Source organism: Gossypium hirsutum, chromosome A12, assembly GCF_007990345.1.
Source record: "Gossypium hirsutum isolate 1008001.06 chromosome A12, Gossypium_hirsutum_v2.1, whole genome shotgun sequence".
Lineage (NCBI taxonomy): Eukaryota > Viridiplantae > Streptophyta > Magnoliopsida > Malvales > Malvaceae > Gossypium > Gossypium hirsutum.
In genome coordinates, this window is record NC_053435.1 from 7,582,440 (window position 1) to 7,604,057 (window position 21,618).

The 21,618-nt window shown below is 33.6% G+C and overlaps 1 protein-coding gene across 1 annotated transcript; it reads left to right on the forward strand.

The window, feature by feature from the left end:
- Positions 1-4,264: 4,264 nt before the first annotated feature.
- On the forward strand, positions 4,265-6,354 carry LOC121210851 (AUGMIN subunit 1). Its single transcript, XM_041082610.1, has 4 exons — positions 4,265-4,399; positions 4,491-4,758; positions 5,243-5,380; positions 5,994-6,354. Exons 3-4 carry the CDS (start codon positions 5,300-5,302, stop codon positions 6,099-6,101), a joined length of 189 nt encoding a protein of 62 aa, XP_040938544.1. The 5' UTR covers positions 4,265-4,399; positions 4,491-4,758; positions 5,243-5,299; the 3' UTR covers positions 6,102-6,354.
- Positions 6,355-21,618: the final 15,264 nt, after the last annotated feature.

Below are 21,618 nucleotides of genomic sequence, written 5' to 3' on the forward strand. Positions count from 1 at the left end.
AATAATTTGAAACAAGATTTACTTACTAACAATTAACAAGATACATAAAGCATAAAACTTAATATAAACATTGTATATAAAAAAAATAGTAATATAGGCAAGTGTTTGAAATAAACAAAGTATAATTTAAAATTGGGAAATAAATGGTATACATAAATAGATTTAAAGGGAAAAATATAAACATGTTTGCAAGGGAATTCAAATAAGTAATTTAATTAAATTATGTATATATATAAAATAAAGAAAATGAAATAAAATAACAAAAATGAAAAATGAACAAAGGGAATACAAGAAATTAAAATCAACCTTTTTTTGCTTTGGATTTTTGATCTCTATCTGAAAATACAATGTTTTTTTTATCCCTCCTTCTCCTTTACATTTGGTTTTATGATGGCTTTTATAGCCTTGTTACAACATTTTTTTTATTATTTACTATCTTTTCTTTTTACAAGTGGTAGACAAAAGAGGATTAAGGCGGCGCTTAGGGCGGCACATAGGGTGAAGAGGTTAGGTTTTTTTCTTTTTCTTCATTTTTTTATTTTTTTATTTATTATTTTGGGTTGTATTTGGGCTTGGGGTATTTTGGGTTTTAGTTGAATTTTGGTATTTGTGCTGTGATTTTATTGAGCCCCAGGCAAAATTTGGGTCTTACATATACTATTAATTTTTAAATCAACTACGTTAATATTATATAATTCAAATTTAAAAAACACATACATCCACTTCTAATAGTTGATCTAATAGAAGTCGTATATCTTGAAGCTCCTTTGGTAGTCCCACGTAACTCAGCATATGGTTCCACTTACTAAAATAATATGTTAACATAATAATTTAAAATTTAAATAATTTTATTATCGTAAATATATTATCTAATGAATTTTACCTTGTTACGAGAAGGAATGTGTAAGGGTAGTCTGCTCGAGAACGTAAAAATGGAAGTTGGTACCACGCCATGATTGTAATAGTAGCGTGCAACTATCGATTTTAATTTTATATGGTTCCGTTGCCTAACACATATCCCGGTACAACGTCGCCAACACAGCTGACCCCCAACTGAGTTTGTCCACTTCTCTAAAGTCTACGAGTTTTAACAGTCACCTTAAATAGACAAGATTTCGTTATTTATCGAATATTAGGAGACCCACGATGATCATAAGGATATACGCCCAAATGTGTTATTCTCTTTGGACTTTACTTGATTCCGCATCGAACCCACAAAATTTCCTTTTCAACCAATTTATATCTATTCGGGCTTCATAAATCGCTTTTGGAACCCTATCTAAAAGTTGCTCGCATACCTCTCTCCAATCAGCTACGACAACTAACTCAATCACTACCGGCCCATCCACCGGTAACCAAGCTATAACTGCACATCCTCGAGAGTGACAGCACACTTGCTGCATGGAAGATCGAATGTGTGCATCTCAGGTTTTCACATTTTCACCTACGCGCTTACAAGTGCGGGATCCAATTTACACCCCCTACCCATACAGGCCATGTGCAAAAATTTCGCATCTCTCACATCTCTCAAGTATGATTTGATTAAAGACAATAGAGAAGCGGGTAGATTACAAATGTACATCTCCAAAATTCTATCTTCTGACTACATATAAAAAAATACAAAATATTAAATTTCAGTATAACAAGAAAATATTTAAATTCAATTAGACTAAATAGAATAAAAAATTATTACCATTTGCAATTGATCAATCAAGATGTGCTTGTCATTCAAACAAATTAGAGATTTTGCCATCACTAATTTTGAAAAACATTAAATAAATTGTAACAGAAAAATAATTTTAAAAATTTTTAATAAAAAAAGAGAGTTGAGAGAGAAATAAAAATTAAGTGGGAAATTAAAAGGGAATTGAGAGAAATTTGAAAGAGATAGTTGAGATTGAATTGAAAAAGTAAAAGAATTGGATGAGTTTATATATAAAAAATAAATAAATAAATAAATAAGCCATCATGGGTGGGTTTCAACATATATTTAAATAGTTGTTGAATGGGATGATAGTTAGGAAAAATGTTTTTGAGTTAAAAGTGTTTTCATTATTTCAGCCTAGTCTTGTAATTTTTCGGAAAAAATTAACTTAATTTAGTCAATTTTTTAAAATAAGGTATTTTTTAGAAATTCACTCATATATCCCTCATTATACCTTTCAAATTTTATTATTATATTAATAATATAATAACATATTGAGGAGTATTAATATTATGTTCCAAATTTGTTAGTCAAAGGAAACAAATTATTATATTGAGAAGTACTCGATTTGTGTGCCCGCGTGGCACCCCCTTTCTTTTCTATTCTCTGCTGAGTGCTGCTAATGGAAGTAGATGTGGCTGCTTTGTTGAAACAAGTGGAGGATGGCAGGTATTAGGCTGCAGCCGTTGAATCGGATTACAGTTTGGTTGGGTGTTATTTTAGGAATTAAATCCAGCAATAAATGATAGGTTTTGTCTTTGAAATTGGGATGAAAAAGTTGGTGGGGGATTCTTAATTTACAAGTTCTGAATGGGCAATGGAATAGGTACGGACCAAACATTGAAAGCAATCTTATGGAAATTATGAGGAAAAATGTAGATATTATTATCATGTTAAAAGCAATGGCAACGAATTTTGATATTGAACCATCTCCTTCTACGTCATTTCTGCAGGTATTCCTACATTCAATCAACCTGTCTGCTTTACCACCCAATTTCTATCTCTTCTCATCAATTTATCGAGAATCAGTTGTGGTATTAATTTAGAGAAAGTCATTAAATTAGTTCATTTGAGAATCAATATCACTTAGTTGAATCAAGCAAAAGTTAAATTGAGTAGTTAAATTGAATTTTTAAAAAAATATTTTTATAATCTATTTAATTGAACAGGATAAACAGATTAAACTAACCGAATTAATGACCTGATTAATACGACTACCGATCCAATTTAAATGCTTTGAAAGTTATTTTATTTTATTTTGCAATGCATTCAGATTTACTTTTGATTCAATCATGTTAATCGGAATCAAATAGAAATGGCTAAGATGTTAGTTAAGTAAAAGCAATCATTTTTAAGGTTAATTTGTGATTATATTTATTTATTTAAAATAATTTAATTAAAATTAAATAGAGTTTAAATAAAAGCATTGAATATGAATGAGTATAATATATTATTAAAAATTAACTATGTGGTATTATTTCATTAATGTCTAAAATAATAATTAGTTTTGCTTGAAATATGTTTTTAATATTTAAAAGTGGGACTTTATTATATTTATTTCATTGAATTTTATCATAGTTTGAAAACAAAGTCTGATAAATAAAAGAAAAATAGATTTTGAAAGCCTTATATTAATGATAAATTAATTAGTGAAAATATTGAAAAATATTTTGGGCCTAAAAATTAAAATAGTTCCAACGTGCGGGGCATGGCATATTCAAGGTTTCCCGTGACATAAGAAAGTACAAAATAATAGTAATAATAATAAGGATATGTTTGGTTCAGTGTATTACCTAATACAATACAGGCCGAATACGCGCGTATTACATGACGCCTCTAATCCGGCGTTTGGTTCGCTGTAATAGGCATTACGGGCGTAAACCAATCCCGACCTAATCCCCTTTTTTGCTGCTTTTGTAATCCCTTCCCAAATCCCTGTAATACCTATTACGTCCGCCTTACGTCCCCTGCTCTCTGTTTTACCCTCCCTCCCTACCCGACCCTCTCCTATTCTGTCCTCAAAATTTCTCCTTCCATCTCCCACCGTTTTTGTTTATTATTCTGGCTCAGTTCGATAACGCCGGGAAAGAAGTCCCTGATTTCGAATACACTCCGCGAAGCATTGCTCATTTGTACAATCTGGCTACCGTCTCGCAGGCAAAGACTCAAGCTGCCAACATTGTTGCCAACGATTTTCGCCAGAAAGCCGCCGAATACCGTTCTCAAGGTCCTAATTTGTTTTTTTTTCTTTCTAAATTGAATTGAAATTCTCAAATTCAAACAATTTCATCTTGTTCTTCCTAAAATTGAAATCTCTTATAGCTGCACGAATTAGAGAGATATTGGAGAACGTAGGATTAGCGCAGGAGAGTTTGCCGTCAAATGTGGTTGCATCGGCGCAAGTTCTGGCAAACGTTGCTAATTTGTTGAATATTCGAGACACCGAACTTAGTAGTTGGGTTGCTTTCAATTTACAATTTTGAAAACTTCCGTAATTCATGTTGATTTCCATGTATTATATTTGGAACCTAACGAGGAAGAAAAACAAAATGGATCTAGTTTTCTTGTAGCAATGGGTGATATTTCTTTGAGAAAGACTGGGGTAGATGAGAAGAGGGCTAAAGTGCACAAAGAGTCCAAAACTCTTCTTGAGTATACTCGAAAAGCAATAGCTAGGTTAACCTATTTGAAAAGGTAAAGAATTTGTACGTTTACCACCCTAAATTTAGCCCTTCGTTTGAGTCTATTTGATGGTTATTGAGAAGAAATTGATATTTTCATATAGGACATTAGCACAACTAGAAGATGATGTGGCTCCATGTGATGCTCAAATGGAAAATTGGAAGACGAACTTGGGTGTTATGGCGTCAAAGGAGCGACAGTACATGCAATAGTATAACAACTATAGGGTATCCTTTGTATTTTTATTTTCAGGGATGCATTAAGATGCAAAACTAGTTACAGAAATTTAAGCTGTTGGTTCTTCTGAGATGAACATGCTATTTATCAGTTAAAAGGGACAAAAATGGGTGGAAAGAGAAGCTGCCTTTGCCGTAAGTGGATGAAATTTAACTGGATATGTATGGTTTGATTTGAGTGGTAGGGTTAAAGTTTATCAACCATATAGACAGGACATTCAATGTATAAAATGACTTTTTATTACTATTCGAAATTATAAATAAAATGGATTGAACAGGAGACTTAGAACTTCATATATAGGCAGAGTTGGAATAGAATTATTGTACGGATTCTGTTTTAAAGCTGAAAAATCATTAGCTGAGGTACTAGTTCATAGTCTTGGACAATTTATCATTAGATCATTTTAGTAGAAGAATCATTTTCCTTGGTGAATATTGCACTTTTGCATATATTGGAATTTAAATAATAAAGTACTGCATATAAAGCTACAAGGATGTAGCTATTCTTGTTTTCTCACTCATTGTTAATTTATCAAGATTTTGGCTATCTAATTATCACCTATATGTTGCTTGCATGAATTCTTTCTGCGTTTCATTTATGCTTAATCTTGTTTGACAGGCATTACTGAATCGTGTGGGCTACACACCTGAAATTAATCATGGGGTGTTGGTTGAAATGGCCGAACACAGGAAGGACTTAGAGAAGAAGACCAAACCCATCTTAGATACTTTGAGGAGCTACCAGGACCTACCTCCGGTAACATGTTATCATGGTTGGCATTGGAGCACTATTGTGCTTTGGTGTTAATGTTTTCTATATACATATCAAAATTTCTTCTCCATTATACTTGGTCTTTATTTCCTATATCAGACTCTTTGGTAATGGATCCTCTTGTCTGTTCATCGCCCATCATGTCTTCATGTAAAGCTACAAGAGTAAAATAGTAATTGTAAATATATGAGGTTTCTATGGATCTTTGTAGTGAAGCTTCACATAGTATTTTTGTATATTTCTCTCTCAAGATTGTTTATGGTTTTGATATAAATAAATGAACAGAATTTATATTTGATGTGCATTTAATCTCATCAAACACATAAGTAGACGCACTTTTTCCACGTGTCTTAACATTTTGGTGGTACCCTGCTTGGCACTGCTTGTTATGTAAAACTTGCATCCTTATTGACAAGTCATAATATAGGTAACATTGTTAATTCAGATGGTCTATGTTCAAAGTTCAATTTTGGTCGTCATCTTTGTCTAGAATGTTTTGGACTTGGGGCCCTAGTTTCCATATCCTTGTCCTTGCAATGAGGGAATGTGCTCTAAAGAAGTGCGCAGTATTACCGTTATTTTATTTTTGTTCGTGCAGGATAAAGCTTTAGCTGCCTTAGCAATTGAGGACAAGAAAAGGCAGTATGCTGCTGCTGAAAAATACCTGGAAGATGTGTTGCAATCAGCCCTTGCTACGTCAGATTGATTGGCTTACAATAGAATTTACTTTCTTCTGAACAACGTGCTGATTTTTTATTAGTGAACTTCTGGAAGGGTGAGTTTGCCCAGGTGATCGAAACCAAAAGACAGTGTGATGTTGCAGACAGCTATTCAGATTTATGAGATTCAAGTTGTAACGTGTTATAGTATTAATTTGAAGTTGGTATGTACGCTATGTGTGCTTATGCATGCACGTTGTAATGTTATCGTCTTAAGCTCCTGCTCTTTCCCCTTTGTCATCAACTTTTGCAAATTTTTATTATCAAGAATTTTATGAAATTATATATTATTATTAAATTATATGTAATAATTATTATTTTAAATTATACAAATTCATAAACTATAATCATATTAGTTATAATAATTTTAAATTTTATTAAATCATATATTTAATTAAATCATATTAGTTATAATCATATATTATGATTTGAGTAAATTCATATAAGAATATTAATTATTAAGAATTTTATTAAATTATATATTTTAATTATATTATATTTAATAATAATTATGTTATTTTATATTTTACAGTATCATATATTATGGTTTGAGTAAATTCATATAAGAATATTAATTATTAAGAATTTTATTAAATTATATATTTTAATTAAAATATATTTAATAATAATTATGTTTAATATGATTAAATTATTTATTATTGATATTAATCTTATTAAAATTTAAATAAAATAATTTACCAAAACAAATTTCTGCTAATTATTAAGAATTTTATTAAATTATATATTTTAATTAAAATATATTAAATAATAATTATGTTTAAATATGATTAAATTATTTATTTTTGATAATAAATAATCTTATTAAAATTTAAATAACAATAACAATAATCATTTACCAAAACAAATTTATGCTAAGGGTATTCTGGTCATTTTAGTTTTCTCCATTATGCTATTACACCTCTATTACATTCAACCAAACACAGTTTTACTATTACGCCTCTATTCCATTACATTCAACCAAACAGTTGATTTGCTATTACACCTCTATTCCATTACACCTCTAATCCAATCCAATACACCTCTAATCCAATACAGCGAACCAAACGTGCTCTAAATGTAATATATTGTGAATAATAAGATAAATAAATGTAAGATGCAGAGAATCAGAATCTTCAAAAGTCATGTATTTCCCGTGACTATTTTTCATTTTATAAGAGAGAGAGTTTGTGAGAAATTTTCAAATTAAATCATATCAATTACTAAAATGTTTAATTTGAATTAGCAATGGATCTCAATTGGAGAATCTTTACTTACTTTTGGGGGTTTTAGAAAATAAACTTTATAATATTAAAAATTTATGAAAATTACTCAAGTAGCATATTATTTAGAAGAATGACCTAAAATTTATAATGAAATTGAGTGTCACCACTTCTCAAAGTAGTACCACCCAAAAAACATACTCAATCTTTACCTAATAATTAATTCAATGAAAAAAAATCAATTATGATGATAGATTTTTAAGTGGCAGCACCAATGTATGAATTTTTGTAATTATTTTTTAGTATCGCCTCCTTCAATGAAGGTACTAAATTTCAGTAAAAATATTTTTCTGATAACAAGTTTATAAGTGACAGCACCAATGTAGGATTTTTTTTATTTATTTTTTGGTGTCGCCTCCTTCAATGGAGACACCCAATTCAGTAAAAAAAAATCCCTAGTGCCTACTCCTGACATGGCGGCACCAAAATTAGTATGTTTATATAAGCTCCTATCCTGGGTATAGTTCATTATCTGTATTTGTTTTGTCACATTTGTTGCTAACTGTTGAAGATGGGAGAAAAAAAATACAGTTGTTGTAGTTGGAGTGTGCAGCGTAAAAATTAATTCTCATTTACGTTCATTTTGACGGAGCCATTTTAGAAAGAGCAGTTGGTTGTATCTTGCCATAAGGTTAAAATAAGGTTCAATAAAAATGTAGGGGTGTAAGAAATGAAAGAAAGGATTGGTTCCATAATAGCTCGATGTTGTGGGAGGATAATGTCTAGACTATTCTACAAATTTCCAATTTCCATCAATCCGTCAAAATTTCAGCAAATGAAACTTGTAGACAAAGAAGACTTGGGCACAATGGTAAGAATTTATTGCTCGAATGGGGATAGCAACACTGAACCAGTTCAATTGTTTGTCGAGTTAGTCGAACACGAGCCCCTTGAAAATGTCGCTCCATTAAGTCAACAACACGGGTTTGACTTTGATCTCAATGTCAGATGGACAAAACAACCATGTTATGGAGGGTCACTGATAGGGGCTAAAAAAACACAGCACGGGTCAACAACATATAATAACCCAATTCCAGCTCATCATTTAAAGATACATCTTGAGATGAGGGGCACCGATACAAACGATGAAGAAGGGTCTAATAATGATGTTCATTCTCACCATGATGGTGAAGAATATAGTGACCCTGATCAAGATGAAGTCCCAGATGATATTGACGATGAAGGTGCAGAGAATGGTGAAAATCTACACCCACTTCGGTCGAGCACCCGAGTCGTGGGATTACTATACAAAATGACCCTGGGGCAACATGTTGATTGTTAACCCTGATGCGACACATGCACTTGAGTGCCCCGAGTATAAAGATATACTACTTACTCACCAGTTGATGGCATATTTGGAAAAGGAAGATTTGTTCGGAGGACAGTGACTCCCAAATAAGCAAGACTATATATATAGCATCAAGCAGTACAATATGAAAGTGTTGATGGACTACAAAGTCATCAAGTCTACACCAACATTATATGTTGGAGAATGTTGGAGGTCTGTGGAAGGGTGCTAATGGTAGTTCGAGCTGTATTGGGGAAAATGACTCAATAGTGGTGCATTCAAAAACTTGAAGAGCCTCATACATGCATGTTCGCACGTATGACGCAAGACCATCACAAGTTAGATGTGAAAATAATCTCCAACTGCATCATGCCGATGGTGAAGGACATGTCCACCATTCCTGTATTGGTCCTCATTGCTGACATGCAAACCTGGTTCTAATACTGATTGTCGTATAGCAAAAAACTCTTTTCCCTTTCAAATTTCTTTCAATAGTCGAATATGGCCTAGTGGGGGCCAATTTTCATTTTAATAGGGAAAAAGAATAAAAAGAAAGAAAAAAAAGTGAACGGCTCTGCATTGATGTATCCCGTAGATCACAAGTCCATCACCTTTTTTTTTTTACTTTCTTTTTCTATTCATTTTTGCTCAATTTTTCCTACACATTTCCTTTTCTATTTTTCTATTTCTTTTCATTTCTCTTTTATTTTTCTACTAACATCTTTTTTTTCTCTACTCATTTTTTTTAATTTTATTAATACATCAAAATTTTATATTTAAATTTTCATATTTCTTATCATCTTCAAATATTATTTTCTTCCTCATTTCTTTTATCAATTTCTAATTTTTTTATTTCACTTGGATTTATTTTATTAAACTCCCATCATTTACCATATATATTTTTTCATTTACTATTTTCCATCCAATTATATGAAACATTATATTTTTTTAAAGCAAAAAAAGAACCGCCAAAACAAACATATTTTTATTTAAGCATTTGATTATATGGAACAATATATTTATTTTTCTCATCATCTAAACATGTTTTCCTTCCACTGATCTTATTTCTATATATATAACTAACGGATCAAATATTGTTTAACACAATAACATTTCAACTATTACAATAATAATTCAATTAAAATTATCACATTATAAAGTTGATAATCTAGTTAAATCAGTATTTTGCTCGGTTCCTTCAACTTCTACTTGAATCAGGTTGATTAGGAACCTCATGGTATTCAACTTTGGTTGCTCTCAGGGAACAACATTTTGTCGACACTTCCCTCGCCTAAGAGCACTTCCCCCGCCGACACTTTCTCCCATGACAGCATAACCAATTTGCGATCCTGACCGCGTAACCACTGTCAACAAGAACTCTTGACTGTGTAACCACTATCACTAGAAGCCCTATCTCCTTTAGCATTAAATGGGGTTGGAACTCTTGACCGCGTAACCATTGCTAACAGGAACTCTTAACTGCGTAACCACTACCTTAAAAACGACATTTTGTTTTACGATTTGTTTATCTATGAGGGTTATGGTCCATTCCCCATACGACAGTGAAATATGTGCCACTTCGAACGCCACCATATCGATGTGAACGTAGACATACTTAAAAAAACTAAACAATTTTTCCGTAAAACACCACCATAATAAAAAATATTCCCCTTCATTCAACATAACAAATTTTTTCTTCTTTTTTTTTCTTTCAACATAACAACAACAACCAAAAAAGATTAAAAGAAAAATTAAGACCTTCACTTGTTAAGTTGGCGTTAGGGATATATATAGCTGGTGGTGCCACCACATCTAGAGTGAGCACCAGGAAAAAAAATATTTTTTTATTGAATTGGGTGTCTCCACAGAAGGTGGTGGTACCGAAAAAGTAAAAAAAAAAATTACTAGTGACGCCACATCTGGAGTAGGACCAGGAAATTTTTTTTTTTACTAATTTTGATGATTCCATGTGAAGTGGCGACACCAAAAAGTTAAAATATATATATATTGGTGCCGTCACATCTAGAGTTGGCACCAAAAAAACATTTTTACTGAAATTTGGTGCCCCCATTGAAGGTGGCAACACCAAAAAATAAGAATAAAAATAAAAATCCTACACTGGTGTCACCACTTATAAACTTGTCACCAAAAAAATAAAAAAGTTCCTATGTTGGTGCCACCACTTAAAAACTTGTCACAATAATTAATTTTTTTTTCTTTTTACTCCAGGAATACCGGTGAAAATACAAGTAAAAACTCATACAGGTGCCGCCTTGGAAAGTGGTGGCACCAAAAAAATATTTTTTTCAGCTAATCATTGAATTAATTATTGGGTAATGATTGAGTTCATTTTTGGGGTGATGCCGACTTGGGAAGTGGCGACTCCCAATTTCACTACAGATTTTAAGTCATTTTCTTAAATAATTTAGAAATTGAGTCATTTTCATAATTTTTTAATATTACAGAGTTAATTTTTCAAGAAATCCTATTTCCGATAATAAAATTGTTAGAGAGGTAGACTGCTTTCTACAGTTTAAAATTTGTTGCTATCTAATACCAATGGAACTTCATATCCCACAATTTCTATGTTGTAATATTTTTCTTTCATATATATATATACATGAATTTGATGGTTTTATTCATTAATTATTATTATTTTATAATTTAAAGAAATTTTATTGATCAATAAAAAATGGTAAGATTTTCTTATGAAACTTTTGATCCATGGAATTTGATATTATTTTTTTTGTTTACCAAATCTTACATTATGTGATTATCACTTTTGAATTTTAAACATTCTCATGAAATGGTAATCTCAATTTGTCAACATTGTCAAGATTTTAGAATATAGAGGTAATTTAAATCGCTTTTCATTAATTATTTTGCATTAATAACAATTTTAAGAGTCAACTAATTGGTGATGTAATCATATATTTTGTGATTAATATATAATTTTTAATAAAAAATTAAAATGTATCAAAATTTTATGGAAATTGAGACTTAAAAATTTAAAGAAATTAAACATGTTTTAGAAACCAAATTTTATAATAAGGAAATTTTAGTAAAATGTGATTTTAGATAATATTACATTTCGTCAATCAAACACCAAAATCTTATATTCCAACTAAATGACCCAAACAGGGTATGTAACATACCCAATAATGGACTAAATAATCTTACATTATGATAATCATATTACTAGAGGTAATTTTACATTCCTTAAACCAATTGCACCCTTAGCACATTACTGGGTATGTTACATTACTATGTTTGGTTCATTTAGCTATAATATAATTTTTTTCTATTTAATGGATGAAATGCAAAATTACTTAAAAAGCACATTTTACTATATTGTCTTCGTAGAATTTGCATTTTTTTATTAATTACTACACAAAGGTTGAAGCTTATAGTATTTCATTTTACAAATTTCTCTAGTAAATTAATTCCAAATATTTATTCACAAATAAATTAATAAATTGAAATTGGATGGGAGGGTTAAGCAACTAGAACTTCTCTTTTAATCAAGGTGATATTGGTGTGTATGGATAAAATAAACTTATAAGAAATTAATAAAGGCCTCAAGGTGTGTGTCAATATCACTTTCTTTAAGGTTCTATTCATCTTCACCTATATTATGGTGTGCAAAAGAGTTAAGGGAAAATAAACCTTGAAGATGCAATTAAGCCCAATAATTGACGTTTTACACTGACGAAAACAGTCCATTGAGCATTAAGCAGAGCATAACAAGAATATCAAATTCTATAAAGAATTTATGTGGCAATACTTTATAAAATAATCTAGAAATATAAAAGATGATGAGAGAATAAAAAAGAAACTTGGTTTCCATGTTTTTTGGGTGTGCCATACAAATGATATTTCACTCCTACTTATAAGAGGTCTCATATCTCTTCACATGGACGTAACTACCAAAATGGATAGTTATATATTTAGTAATAAACATAATTATTCAATAGATGTATATTTGAATAATCATGATTCATTATTAATAATAAAGTGATATAATTTTTGAATTTAAGAGACATAATCCATTAGTAAGAAATGTGATAACTCTTGGGTAATAACCAAATGATATAACTTCTGGTTACTTATAACTTTTTGTTTGCAACTATTGGAGCACTATATATATATTGAAAATGTTCCAACAATCTCCCACATTTTCAAAATATTCTAGATTTTGATAATCTTGGAAATCAATTGCATAAATGAAAGTGTTTTACAATTGAACCTTTATTTAGTGAAAATATGTTAAAGTTAATCAAAATTGCAATGTAGACTAAGCTTTAAACCAATTATTCCATTTGATTAGCTAAACACATCTCACATAATGATTTCAACACCAGTCAATGTACAATATCCAAGGACACTATTATGGTTATGTGTCTTGTAACACCCCAAACCTGGCCTAGACGTTATGTGCGAATTAGGAAGTGTTACGAAGAAGGATTTTGAAAATAGTGTTACTTTGATAAAAATCTTGTATAGTTACTTGTTAAGAAGAGTCTAAGTTTTTGCAAAATGTATTCACTTACATGTTCATTACTGAAACTATCGTTAGTTTGTTCATTCACTAAAACATAATTTGCAGTAAAAATCTTAAAAGCCGTTATTTATTTTGAAAACCCAGTTCGTGTTTTTAAAAAACATTTGTTTGCGTTAAATTGGGTTTTTATCAATCATCAAAGTTTAAAAATCATAACCATCCAAACCCAAACATTTAAAACAAACAGTCGAAAAGTGCAGAGAGTTCAATATTTACAAAACTCTCAAGAAAACCAGAATTAAAAATATATAACCGATAATTAAAAGATGACATATACATTAGTGGTCACCGCTGAGCCTCTTTCGCACCGACCCTTCTATGTCCGAGGGTTACCTGAATAGAATAGACAAACAGATGTGAGTTTTATAAACTCAATGTGTAACTGACGAAAATATACATGCATAAAATTTAGATTTCCAGTATTTCAGATCAGAAGCGGACATAAGTCCCTAACAGAGTCAGATCATATTAGAATCAGATTTTTAGAACATAAAGATATACAAAGTCCGACCCCCATCCTCTACACACCACCTCCGTCTATTCCAACACACCATGTGTGGTATAAAACACCCACCAATCCCTATACACCACATAGTGTCTATATGACACTTATTAGAATAGTATGCAGACAAGCTGCCAGTATATCGGTGATAGGTTGCCTCACAGAACACTTCCTCTACATATACAAATCACACCCATATACAGATACAGATAATAGATGCATATATTTAGATTTAACGTGTCTCGCATGCTCACATACATATATCATACATGCTTTTACAAAAAAGACAAATTATACGTATCAATATCTTAATCTCAAATTAGTCAATCAGATTAGGAATGTATCATAGATTAGGGTTTGTTTTCCCTTACAGCCCTATAGAAGGCCTACAGTCGATCGGAACGAATTATGCCACCTTAGGGAAAATTTCAGAAATTTAGGCCTATGTGACCGTGTGGCTTGCCCGTGTATCCTACACCCTCAAGTCGGCCTTGCCGTATGGCCACACAACTAAATTAGCCTAGCCCATATAGCTCACATGGCCAAACACTTACCTGTCACACACCTGTGTATCGCACACGTCCGTGTCGCGTTGACAGGCCACTTTTTCAGCTTTTGTCGAACCTCGTTTTTCAGCATTTTCGGTACACACCTGGTTCATTTTTTATGCGGCAACAATCTCGAGACCTTCAAAACCCTAAAATAGTATACTAAACACTATTTTAGCAACTTAATTTTACAAATCGACAACAATGCCCTAAACAATACACATGAATTTACCAACGATGAAAACAACCTCTAACACGAATTAGGTCATTGGAGCATAACTCGCTGCTTCCTAGTGTTCTCTTACGCAACATACATTTACTAAAATTAAATCCCCTAACTACACACCACACTGTCAAAACAAAAGGCATATTCCAACCGGCCTTACAAAAAACGAAAGTTACAGAAAAACTAAAACCCCACTTACCAAAACAAACAAAGGAAATCATAATCCAAGATGCAAAGATATGACCACGGATTGGGAACAGGATAGAAGGAGAAAGCAAAAAGAATAAAAAAAGAAAATGCAGAGAAAAGGGGAGAAGAAAACATTAGAAACCAGAAATTTTTGGGATCAAAAACCAGAAATTTTTGGGAAAAAAATAAAATAAAAATAAAAATAATTTGAAAGGAATTATCCTAACTTCTCACTAATACCTAAATCCCCTAGAATCCTACCCACTAACCACATTCAACTACCTCAGAATTCCACTTTCACCGAACCTCTTTCACACAACCGAAGCAAAAATATCATCTATGCTCACACAAGGAATTGAACATGAGACCTTAGGTAAGCTAATACATTACCACTTGAACCAACAGACTCATTCTAATATAAGTTCACAGAAAATATAACATAAGCCCACCACAAAGGGATAAGGTTAGGATCAAAAATAGCAAAATTACTAAAAGTGAGCCTTAAACCTAAGACCTCAAACACACAACCATATCACTTAACCACTGAAGCAAATACTCATTTATATTATATTTTACAGAAACAAAGGTAAATAATTCAGCGCATTACAACTCTACCCCTAAAAGAAATTTCAGCTTCGAAATTTACCTGATCCAAACAGAAGAGGATACTGCTGACGCATCGAGTCCTCAGGTTGCCACGTGGCTTCCTCAGTGCCATGATTCTGCCACAGAACCTTAACTAACCGAATAGACTTCCTCCTTAAAATCTTTAAGTCTCAATCCAAAGTCTGAATCGGCTCCTCCTCAAAAGTCAAGTCCAGTCTAGCCTCGATCTTCTCAATAGAAACAACGTGAGATGGATTAGACCGATATTGCCTTAACATTGAGACATGAAACACATCATGGACTCAGTCTAACTCTGGAAGTAACTTTAACTGATAAACGATAGGTCCCACATGCTTCAAAATCCGATATAGCCCAATGAACCTAAGGCTCAAGTTGCCCTTACATCCAAAACGTAGAACTTTCTTCCACGGATATACCTTAAGAAAAACAAAGTCACCCATAGAGTACTCGACATCCTTTTTTTTTCAGATCTATATAGGACTTTTGTCTATTAAAAGTCTCCTTAAGACGATCCCGTATCAGTCTAACTTTGTCTTCAGTCTCGAAACTAACTAAGGGCGCAAAACTCGCCGTTCACCTAACTCAGTCTAACACAGTGGAGTGCGACACTTATGACCATATAGAGCCTCGTAAGGTGCCATTTAGATGCTAGACTGAAAAATGTTATTGTAGGCAAACTCCGCTAAAGGCAGAAAGTCTTCCCAACTCTCTCGAAAAGCAGTCACACAACTCCGAAGCATATCTTCCAGTATCTGAATCACCCTCTTAGATTGACCATTGGTCTGAGGACGGAACGCAATATTGAAGTCTAATCTAGAGCCCAGAGCTTCATGAAGTTTCTTCTAAAACTAAGAAGTAAAGTGAGAATCCTTGTCAAAAATTATCAAAACCAGAACCCTGTGAAGTCTCACAATCTCAAAAATGTAGAGCTTAGCCTACTTCTGCAGAGAATAATTTATCTTAACTAGAATAAAATGGGTGGACTTGGTAAACCGATCTATGATGACCCAAATAGAATCATTCTTAGTAGGTGTTAACGGTAACCCACTAATGAAATCCATCGTAACATGCTCCCATTTCCATAAGAGAATCTTAACAAGTTGGAGCAAACCCGAAGGCAACCCGAAGGCAACTAGTGTTCAGTCTTAACTTGTTAGCACATCAGACAACGAGCAACGAAATTAGTTACCTTTCGTTTCAAACTCAGTCACCAGTACAGTTCACAGAGATTTCGATACATCTTATTTCCACCGGGATATATAGCATAAGGGCTACTATGCACTTCCCTCAAAATCAACTATCTTAAATCAGAACCATTTGGTACACAAACCCATTATTGGAAAAATAGAACCCCATCACTATTCAACCCAAAATCAAATGTACTGCCACTTTCAACTTGACTAAAATACAGAACCAGAGAATCGTCTCCCAACTATTTTTCCCGAATCTAATCAATCTAAGTCAGCTTAACTTGAAACTTGGCTAATAGAATTTATCATCAAACAAACTGAGATGAGCGAACATCACCCTCAAATCAAACATTGCTCTATGACTGAGAGCATCGATCACCACGTTGGCCTTACCGGATGATACTTTATCGTATAGTCATAATCCTTAAACAGCTCAATCTATCTATGCTGCCTAAGATTCAACTTCTTTTGAGTGAGGAGGTACTTGAGGCTCTTGTGATCGATGTAGATGATACACCTCTCACTATACAGATAGTGCATCTATATCCTTAAAGCAAACACTATGACAGCTAACTCGAGATCATGCATTAGATAGTTCCCTGTATGTGACTTAAGTTGTCGGGACGTATAAGCTACCACCATACCATCTTACATCAATAGAGATCCTAAACTGACATACAATACATTACTATAGACCACGAACTCCTTAATATCAGAACATGAGCCTGAGTCATAACAGACTTGAGCTTCTCAAAGCTCGATTGTTGCGCATCAGTACAGACAAAGGGAACATTCTTGCGTAGAAGCTTAGTTAGAGGAGCAGCAATTAATGAGAACCCTTCAACAAACTGTCGATAATAACACACAAGACTCAGAAAATTGCAGATCTTAGTAACGTTATTAGGATGTTTCCAATCAAGTACAACTTCAATCCTTTGAGGATCAACTCGGATCCCCTCAGTAGAAACATTACTTCTCTTAACTAGAATTCACACTTACTCAACTTAGCGTAGAGCTGTTTCTCTCGAAGTATCTGAAGCACCACTTTAAGATGCTTATCATACTCATTCTCGGTCTTAGAGTACACAAGAATATCATTGATAAAGACTACGATGAACTGATCCAAATACGGTTAGAAAACTCAGCTCATCAGATCCATGAATGCAACTGGACCATTCCTCAAACTAAAGGGCATGACTAGGAACTCGTAGTGCCCATAATGAGTTCTAAAAGTCGTCTTAAAAATATCAACTTCCTTAACCTTAAGTTGATGATAGCCGAAATGGAGATCCATCTTCGAGAATACTGAAACCTTATGAAACTGATCAAATAGGTCATCGATCCTCGAAAGTTGGTACTTATTCCTCACAGTTAATTTATTCAATTATCGGTAGTCGATATACATCCTTATAGTACTATCATTTTTCTTCACAAACAAAACCAGTGCCCTCCATGGAGACATACTAGGATAGATGAATCCACGATCTAGACGCTCTTGAAGCTAAACCTTAAGCTCCATAAGCTCTTTTGGTGCCATTTGATATGGAGCGATAGATACTAGAGCTGTACCGGGTCGAAGCTCAATGCCAAACTCAACTTTCTGATTCAGAGGTAAACCTAGTAGCTCACCAGGAAATACATCTAGAAATTCGCTCACTGTTCTGATATCTTTGACAGAAGAATCTTTAAAAACTGAAACACTTGCGAAGGCCAGATATGTTTCACACCCTTTTCGAACCAATTTTTTAGCTACTAGAACGGAGATCACATTGGATAAGTAATCTCGATGCTCGTCGATCATAGCCACTTCTACATCATCCTTGGTTCTCAAAATGACCCTCTTAATCGCGTAATCCAAATTGACTCAATGCTCTATTAACCAGTCTATACCCAGAATCAAGTCGAACTCTCCAAATGGTAGCTCTGTTAGATTTGCCAGAAACATTACCCCTTGAACTTTTAGTGGTATATTCCTATACAGTCTATTAACCCGAATAGATTGACCCAATAAACTCAGTACAAAAATCTCACCCGAAGTACTCTCAACTACAATCTCCAGGTTTTCAGAAACAGAACTAGCTATGCACGAGTGTGTTGACCCTATATCTATCAATGCAATATATCGGATATACTAAATAAAAAATGTACCCATAATCACATCAGAGTTATCTCTGTCCTCACAGTGTCAAGCAGCATAAACTAGTGTAAGCTACCTCCCTTTAGTCTGATTAGCATCTCTGCTAGGTACTCTCTGTTCTCTGCCCAAACCATTACCACTCCTAGCCAAACCACGACCCCTAGGTGGCTATTGTATTGCCCTCTAAAGTTGAACAAAACCCGAACCTGGAGCTTACATCTGATCAGAATACTGCGGGTACTCTCTAATCCGATGATCCATTAACCCATAACGCAAACATGCCCCCAATCTCCTCCAACACTCTCCCAGATGGAGTTTACCACAATCACCACATACTTAAACCCCAGTAGGAGCAACTGAAACTCCTACTCTAATAAGCCCATCAAATCTGGCCTATTTCTTAGGCCTCTAAACAGAACTAGAAGGCTCCGATTCCCTCTTATTCTTATCTCTCTCACGATCCCTATTTTGGCGCTTCATACGCTTAACCTCTTCTGTGATCTTCACCTTGTTCACCAGAACAACGAACTCTCAGTGTAACCAAAAATGTAAGAGTTTAATTGTGAGAATCTGGAGTAATTAATTTCTATATCTCTGGTTCTATGCTCTGCTTTTGGGTCTAAAGTTTGGAGTTGGAGTTGCGCTACTAAAAGTTTTGGTTGTTTTTAGAACAACCCTTATCCATGAGTTAGGTGGTTAAGTGTAATTTTGGGTAAATCAGTGTCAAGAATGAGCTTACTGTTCACTGGTTAAGCATCTATCTATATTCTGTCTAGTTCTGAGTTCGAATCCCACCGTACGCATTAGGAAATATTCTTTTTTTTTTACAAATGCCGGAAGGAGTGGTGGTTAACTTAAACATTCTATCATTCTTTTTATTTTTTTCTAAAATTTTAGTTCTCTATTTTCCGTTCTTCCCTCTTTTATTTTTCTTCTTACGAAAATTGATTTTTATGTGAATTGGAAATCTTAGTGCCTGTGAGGTCAATTCTGTGTAAGTTCCATTGTGACTTTTTTTCGTTTGCGATTTCTGTTGTGTTAACATTTTTCTGTCGAAACGAGATTTTGCTCATTTATTTGACATTCTGTTAAACACTCGATTGGTTACTTTGTTTAGGCAAGGATATAGCAAGAGACATTAATCCGCAATGTTAGTTTGATTTCTCTTGTTTCGTGCGAGGTGAGTGTGCGAATTGAAATAAAATTACGTTGAATCTTTCGACATGATCTTAACGATAAATTGATTTTGCTAAATATAGAAATAGATGGTGTAATTGATTGTTGAATGATTAATTAGGTTCTGTTTAGTCTCTGTATTGTTTTCCCATCAAAACAAAATTAGATGCATACCGAAAACTTTAATTTTGCAAGTTTCGGGTAGCCAAAAATAGTGGTTGTAGACACTACACATGCTTGTAACTAGGCCATGTGGTCTACACAGGTGTATGCCAGGCCATGTGATCGGCTATGTAACTCACTATTTATTGAACTGAGGCCACACGGGCAGGCACATCTGTGTGTGTCTAGGTTGCGTAACCCACTGTTTACGGAAATAGAACAAACGGCCAAGAACACGGGCATGTGCCCAAGCCGTGTAACTCACATTTTGTGGTATAAAAGTCATACGGTCAGGGACACGAGTGTGTACCCGGGCCGTGTGAATCACATGGGCAAGGACACGGGCCGTGTAACTTATTGTTTATGCTTTAGAACTATACAGGCAAGTCACACAGGTATTAGACTAGGCCATGTGGCATGTGATTGGGGCTCAAAACCTATTTTCGAGGTCAGAAATGTTACCTAACACTAATACTAGCTTCTTCAATGCATGACTAATGAAAATTGATGATATTAGAACTGTTTGATGCTCTGAGATTGATCTATGAACAACTTAGTTATAAGTACACTATAATGCTTATTTTGATATTGAGCTATCTTATTGATTGTGAAATGAATTGGAATAAATAAACAGATGATACAGGAACTTGTGTTTTGTATTGGCATGGGTTGGGATATTATGAAGGAGGAAGAAATCTATTCTGAAATCGTGGCTATGCCACTATGATTATACATCTGATTCTGACGCTTGTCACATATTGAATTAACAGTTGAGCTACATTTTAGTAAAAGTGTTAACAAACACTTTGAGGTGTGTAGGGTTGGTTGGGCATTGAATGTCCTTAATGGTGTATTGGGATGGCTGAAAACAATGTGTAGCAGGCGGTAATAGGAATATTGTATTTGAATCAGATCAGTATCGTATATGAACTGAAATTGCATATATTTACACATGTAAATGGTCTGCTTTGAATCTGAACTGAAATTACTCCTGTGTTGAACCGAATCTCTGAATTTGAGACTACGCTACAGTAAAAATTAATTGAATAAACTTCTTTTACGCACTGAGTTCACAGCTCACTCTGTTGTTGCTTGGATTTTAGGTGGTTTGCAAACTTGAACGGGTCAGTGCCATAGAAGCTCGGTCGAACTATTAGATTTCTCTAAACTATTTTAGTAGGAGCCTTGTTAAACTATAATAGGATGACTGTAGCAAATTATTTACTTAATTAATATTTGGATTGAACCTTATGTAAACCACGGTTTGGTATTATGATGTCTTATGTGGTAGTTGATTTTACATATGACTCTTGGAGCTTGGGCTGGACATCTAGGCTGGGTCTCGGATATTACACTTGGTTCATCTACGGAGCTATCAAAACCCTTAAACTGTCCTCAAAACAAACATACTTTTTGTATTTAGATGCCACACTGCTTCTCGCGTAGTAGTTCTATCTCAAAAATTCAGCCTCATACTCGACCACAGCCCTATCCCCTTGCGCGAGATTCACAAACTCACATCTGCAAGCATCCACATAACTTGCTCCCATATATTTTTCCTCCGAAAAGTAGTCTTGAAATACTCACAGTTAACCTTATCCAGCTGAATACCCTCCTC

Excerpts from the sequence above, each read along its gene's own strand:
- LOC121210851 (XM_041082610.1), top strand. The coding sequence starts at position 5,300 with ATGGCCGAACACAGGAAGGACTTAGAGAAGAAGACCAAACCCATCTTA. Across the intron at positions 5,381-5,993 it reads GCTACCAGGACCTACCTCCG|GATAAAGCTTTAGCTGCCTT; the intron begins GTAACATGTTAT and ends TTGTTCGTGCAG.